This window comes from Cornus florida, unplaced genomic scaffold, assembly GCF_030987335.1.
Source record: "Cornus florida cultivar Cherokee Brave unplaced genomic scaffold, ASM3098733v1 CherokeeBrave_3.0.0_Hap2_Chr10, whole genome shotgun sequence".
Lineage (NCBI taxonomy): Eukaryota > Viridiplantae > Streptophyta > Magnoliopsida > Cornales > Cornaceae > Cornus > Cornus florida.
The window spans coordinates 46,122,799-46,129,468 of NW_026775580.1; the positions used below are offsets into that span (position 1 = coordinate 46,122,799).

The 6,670-nt window shown below is 36.0% G+C and overlaps 1 protein-coding gene and 1 long non-coding RNA gene across 2 annotated transcripts; one reads left to right on the forward strand and one right to left on the reverse strand.

Moving 5' to 3' along the window:
* Positions 1–1,577: 1,577 nt before the first annotated feature.
* LOC132276875 (alpha-amylase-like) lies at positions 1,578–6,072 on the reverse strand. Its single transcript, XM_059778512.1, has 4 exons — positions 5,922–6,072; positions 5,649–5,781; positions 2,158–2,942; positions 1,578–2,030 (listed from the first exon to the last, which is right to left on the reverse strand). Exons 1-4 carry the CDS (start codon positions 6,003–6,005, stop codon positions 1,779–1,781), a joined length of 1,254 nt encoding a protein of 417 aa, XP_059634495.1. The 5' UTR covers positions 6,006–6,072; the 3' UTR covers positions 1,578–1,778.
* LOC132276877 (uncharacterized) lies at positions 4,324–5,443 on the forward strand. Its single transcript, XR_009470952.1, has 2 exons — positions 4,324–4,988; positions 5,072–5,443. It is a non-coding gene; the product is annotated as an uncharacterized LOC132276877 (long non-coding RNA).
* Positions 6,073–6,670: the final 598 nt, after the last annotated feature.

Genomic DNA, 6,670 nt, shown 5'->3' on the forward strand with positions numbered 1-6,670 from the left:
TGGTACACCACCTTAGGAAAATGTTGAGATTCACCTTAAGAAAATGTTGGAATGCACTTTACAAATAAGTTGGGATGTTTGTACGAAAATATTGAGATGTACTTTAGGAAAATGTTGTGATGCACCACTTTACAAATACGTTGGGATATATGTTACGAAAATGTTGTGCTGCAGTTGGGAAATTGTTGTGATGGAGCAAATAAGGAAATAGTGCTGTTTGAAAATAAAATTTCAGATTTTATTTTCAAAGAAATCCTCTTATTTCCATAAGAATGGCAGAAACAAAAAAATTGTACCTCTTGCTTCGATTTGGAGAAGTCTGATCTGACCTTCAATTTGGAAATAGAATCGCTTATTCTATTTCGAAATAAAGCCGGCTTCTTGCTTCTATTTGGAAAGAAATCAAAATCTATTTGGAAAAAAATCAAATCCTAAACTGGTTGATTGATATTTTGGGAGAGAAGAAGGGTAGCTGGATGGCGGGATTTCAATCAAAATCTATTTCGAAAGAAATAAAATTCTAAACTGGGTTGATTGATATTTTGGGAGAGAAGAAGGGCTAGGTGGCGGGATTTCAAATTTATTTCAAATGGGTTGCTGAAATGAAGGAGGGAGGGAAGAAGAAATAAAGGAGGAAAGAAGAGTATATTTGAACAGTATATACATATATATATATATAAAAATTCTTTATAAAGCAAATATAATTTTTTACCCACTATGGTAAGTACTATTCATTTACAAAAATTGAGCAAATGTTTGCACTATGCAACTGGAGGTGATTTTTATCCCTATGAGTTCAGTAATTCTGCGACTGATTCTTCGCCAGAAGTTAATTAGGTGGCTAAGAAAAAGAAGATATCATTCTTCCCTCGGGTTTTCATGTTCTTGGCCAGAATGCGTCCAAGTCTCAATAAATTATCTGCAGATTTTCTTGTTGATTGGCAGATTTTCTTGTACATGTTACATATTTTTACGTATGATAAGTTGATGTAATTTTGCTCACCGAAAGGATGGAGTGATTGGAGGAGTGTTTGGAAGGAGTTAAATAAGTTTGTAACTGGTGCTAGATTGAGAACTTGTTGATTTTATGAGGTTCCTACAAGTTCGATCCTAAAGAAGAGTTTGGGTATCTGGGAGTGAACTGGTGTGGACTCGTTCGTTGAAAATTTGATATAATTATGTCCTCATTATGATTGGGAAGTTGTGTTTGTTAATGGAGAAAAGATTTCATATCATACTATATAATACAGTAATACTATGTACCTGAAGATTTTACATGAAATGTCTTTTCCCAAGTGGAAGCATTATTTTAGTACATAAAATATGACAAAATAAATTTTTTTTTTTTGAATGGCAAACCAAACACACACACTCTTATTGCCCACACACACCCGAGCTTTGAAGATAGGGAGGTTATACCGCTAGACCAAAGGCCCTTTGATAAATTTGCCATAAACTTGTTCTTGCAGTTTTATTTTATTTTACTTCGCATCATATAGCATTCCAAGCTACAATCTAACATTTTGAACGAGACTAATGTAGCATTTGGGAGTACCGAATTTAGGTCAAACATAACATAAAGAAATTTCATGTTATCATTGCAAACCGGTGGTACTTGATTAATTCTAAGTTCACCAGAGATGTTATAATTATAAATATTTAGTAACAAGAATCATTACCTATCCAATGACAGGATGATTTTAATGAGATGTAGAATTTCACAAGAGTCCACAACGACTATATAAGCCATTTATTGAGTTCATTTTCTTTTCCTATTTTCATTTTTTCTCCCACACAGCATAGTCTTTCCCCGATGTAGCAACCTCAAAATTTGGTGGAATAAGATTTCGAAGATTAAGCTGCGGCCCAATTTTGGCAATGATTTTGTCGTCGATCATGGCTACGTAGAGATCAGTATCAGAAGCCAATATCTTCACTTTGCTAGTTGCACTGATACCATTCCTTGTTCTGATTGTAGTCAACATAACAATTGGATCCTTGAGCCCCCAGTCAAAGAAGTGATCATAAAACTGCAAAAACAGAAAAGGAACCCTTACTTTAACAAAGTCGAAATATGGTTCTGACCACTTCATTCAAAATGAATATTGTGTGATTCGTGTGAATGGATAAAGTGAGAATAAGGAGGTTGAAATTTACCACCGATGGGATCCCTGGATGGGTTAGGATATAAGTATATCCTAACATGACTTTGTCGGATGGGAATTCCCATTTCTTCTGCGTGGATCCGGTGTCATGATTGTCGATGAATGTCACAGCATTTTGTGGCAAAACTCCTATCATTCCAGGAGGATTTCCATTTGAGTCCTTCAGTCTCCACAACTCACCTTCTACAGCAGCTTGAAGAATCCCTTTGGTTGTGAAATCAAATGCTGTGACAGCCCCACCTGCGCCTTGGACCCATTGAACCAGTTGATTACGATTCAGATCCGGTTCCTGCAGGGAGAATGAGTCCCATAGCTCCCCAACTGCAAAGTCTGGTGAAGTGTTCTCCATATAGGTTTTGGTGATACTTGGTGAATATCCCAAGACAAAATCGAATCGCCAACCAATAAATCCAATTTCAGTCTTGAGCCAATTCATCCAATCTGATAACTCTTTTTGTACCCTTGGGTTAAGATGGTCAATGTCAGGGGTGTGTTCAAAGTCCTTTCCGGTATCAGGATTCCCTGTGCCATCAGAATAATCAGTATCAGTGCTGCAAATGAACGAAGGGCCCCAGTCAAGACGGTCATCAGCAGTTCCTCCCTCAAAGATGGACCATATTCCTCTCCCATCTTGCTTCTCAGCAGTCCTGTGGTTTATTACTATGTCAGCAAGGCATTTAATCCCCTTGTCGTGAAAAGCCTTGATCAATGTTTTCAATTCAGCCTCAGTTCCATATTTGGATGCATCAAGATCATACAACCTTCCCGGCAAATATCCTGGAAAAAGGGGGAAAACAATTTGATATTCATTATATTTGTTTCAGCTTAATCATGCATTTTTTTTTTTTTCTTTTTTTATCACTACACCCTAATACTCATTGATTCAACTTGCGTCACAATTTTGCAGTAAGAGAAAAAATAAATCAAAATTCATTCCCAGTCTTGGACCTGTTGGCCTAATATATTTACTGAATGAATTTTGGAACTTCAGGACCTACCAAAATCCCCAGGGCATGACTTGCACCTCTAAGAATGGATCCCACATATTTGACTAAAGATGAGGAAGGCGAGTGTAGTTGTCTCTATTGAAGGATTTCCTCCACTGATTCCTCCATAATCAGTGGAGGAAAATCTTCAATAGTCTCCGAGATTTATGCTCCAATTCTCCAATTATCTGGAGCGGCCTGACTGATGAATGAAGCAAAACCGTAAACAAACTGGAATTTGTGTATTATTTCGCTCAAGAATGATGTAAAATTTGTGCAATAATTTCGGAAAATAATGGTGGCGTAAGAGGGAGAGAGAAACGATAACTCCAATATCTGCATGAACTTCAAGAATCAGAGAGGAAAACTCAACAATGTGAATTTGGAAGCTCAGGAAAAGTTTGCATATGCCTGTTATGGGAGAAAGAGCCAGTCATGGTTTTTTTTTTTATTTTTTTAAATGCAACAATATGGGAATTTCTCAAATAATCTTTTAATGAAAATTGTACATGACGACCCAATCAATGGACTACAAGAAAGTTATACTGAACTCAACCCCGATTTTTGAAAATTCATTTTCATAAATGAAGCGATCAATGATCCACAATTGCACCAAAGATAGAAAATACAGGACAAATAGCAAAGTGATGAAAAAGGTGGGAGTGGTGGCTCAATTCTGATGGAGATGAGAAACACAACAATCACTGTGTAGTCAAATTAAAAGAAGTAATTCCGGCAATGAAATATGAAATTCTCGAAGATCAAAACAATTATACAATTTTTTTTTTTGAAAAAATCTTCATTTTGATAATTTAGAGGCATTTCAGCTCATGTTTATCAATTTCATACAAATTTCAAAATCAAGAAAAGAAAATAAATAATTCAATGTGCATTTCCCATTTCAAGGAAGAAGAACGTGTGATGATGATAAGTTATAATTCACTCCATTATAGTTACATTATTGATTGAATGACTTATTGATCCACAACAGACCAGACTAGACATGACATATGGTAAATAGGACATAATCAACAAAGCAATTAAGAATAAGGGTTAATTTCACTCACATTTAACCAAATATCACCCTCAAACATTTTTCAAAAATTACTATCATTTACGTTCATTTCTAATTTTCCTTTACGTTAAATACATTGAAAAAGACAAATTTATCACTAATTTTTTTAATCTTTTTTATTCAAAAATATCATATTACCTAAATGACCATTATACCCGACACCCACCTACCAACCCAGACATTGCAACGGAGATTAGCAATTGAAGATGTGTGTTTCTGCTGTATCAAAGATGAGCAATTGAAGATGTTGGTGGCCTCCATTCATCCTTACATTTCGATCAGACCTGAGCTCGTGCTTGTCGCCGGTAAGAGAGCTTGTTGTTGGTTTGACGATGAAGCACGACGGTCGGTTCGTTGACGCTCCGAGTTGTCGCCGAACCGAACTGGGTTGCTACACCTCAACAACTTCCGGTGAACAAAACCAGTCACCAACCATCACCGTCCACGTCTTTTGAATTCACATTCCTGGTGATCGCAACATCGTTGTCTAGGCCAGTAAGCAGTTCACCGACACCGAATTTGAAAGCCCTATATTCACGTCGTTGAGGGCATTGAGAAACCAATCCTCTGATTGAGGAGGCCGACTCGGGTTTCAACAAGAATAGAAAGAGACGGAGGCGAAAAAAACTTTTGGGAGGCATCGGGATTGGCCGCTGAGAAGGGGTTTTGGAGAGAACGAAGCTGTTGAAAAACCAGTCGGCGCTCAAGGTCCTTCTTCTTGATAGTCAGCTAGGGTCAACTGGTCCCACGGTACAGGGTCGGGTAATCACAAGCAATCTTTGCATCACATATATTCAGAGACAAGATTGTAAACCATCATAACGTCATCATCTTTTGGATTGCAGAGACCCAATTTGAGGAGACCGAGAGAAAACAGAGGGCTTTGGCGGTGGAGAGTTGTAGATTCCGGTGACAAGTTGAGGAACCAATCCTCTGATGGGTGTTGGGTTGGGATTGGGATTGGGATTGTGTAGATGGTGGCGGCGACGATTGGTCATAGGCTGGGATTGTGTGGGCGGCGGCGACGACGGCGATGGCGGATGTCTATGTGGGGGCGGCGGCGGCGGATGTCTGTGTATGTGTGTGTATATATATATATATATATATGTCTCTGTGTGTAATGTGTGTGTATATATATATAATTTGTAAATTTACAACTTTTTAAGAATATTTTAGTCTTTTAATTTAATTCTTTAATCTGGTTTGACAAATTTAAACAGTGATTAAGTCATTTTACAGCTTGTTCGAATTGTTCAACTAACCGTTGGGATGTTACTGAACAACGCATTAAAAAATTTGTGATATGTGTGATAATTATTTTCAAAAAGATGTATGAAGATAATATTTGATCAAATCTGAAAGGGTATTAGTGAAATTAAGTCGAAAAACAATATGAAACTACAAATTGAAATCGTCAAAAACCTTGGGCTGCAGCTGATTGAGAGGGTGGGGGAAGCCAAACATGAGTAATTCCAGCAGTAGCTAGTTCTGGGACGGAGTTGATGAGCCAGTTGTACCATCCTCCTTCCTTATTGCTTGATTCCCAATTAAACCCCTGATCATATCATCCACATCAAAAGAATAATTATATTCACACGCATAAACACACACATATATATACACACACAAGCAACATATATAACAATGATGATGATGATGATATGTAGTACTGTACATGTGGTGTGAATGCCATACCTGAAATAACAGGGTGGGCGCTGCGAAAGTGGGGAGGAGAGAGAAAGCGAGACAGAAATATGAAAGAGAAGTAAGAAAATTCATCACCTTTTTTTTTTTTTTTTTTTTGTTGCCAAGGAGACAAAAGCAAAGGATATACTTATATGAATTGTAGGAGCCAAAATCCTTGACTATTTTAAACATCTAGATTGTTTCATAAAATTGAAAATTTTAATTATTAAATTTTAAAGTGTTAATTAAAAATAAATGTATACAATATATTTCTAACTTTTTCATTTGACATTTGAAGTTATTATCACTTAAAATTTTATTCTATTTTAAAAAATATTTATTTTTTTAAATGTTATTTAAGTTTTAGTATCAAGGTTTTTAAATGTTATTTAAATTGTGTTATTAAATGGTTTAATTAGATAATAATTTAATTTAAATTAAGCATTAGACACTGGTCACAAAAAATTATATAAAAAATATGAACAAAATCGATCTAAATTATTTCATTTTAATTTTAACCCACTTTTTATCTCACTAATGTGATGAGAACGGTCTAATTGATATTTCTAATATTCTCGATTGAACGGATTGAATGTGAAATTTATTTATTTTGTCATATTTAAGTCAATAATAAAACATACCTTTTTTTTTAGGTAAAAAAAATAAAACATACCTTTGGTCGCAACTCATTAACTCAACACAACTGTAAAGCGAGGGCAACTTGCCCCCTCTTGACAAAGACTTTCTCACGTGCCTGT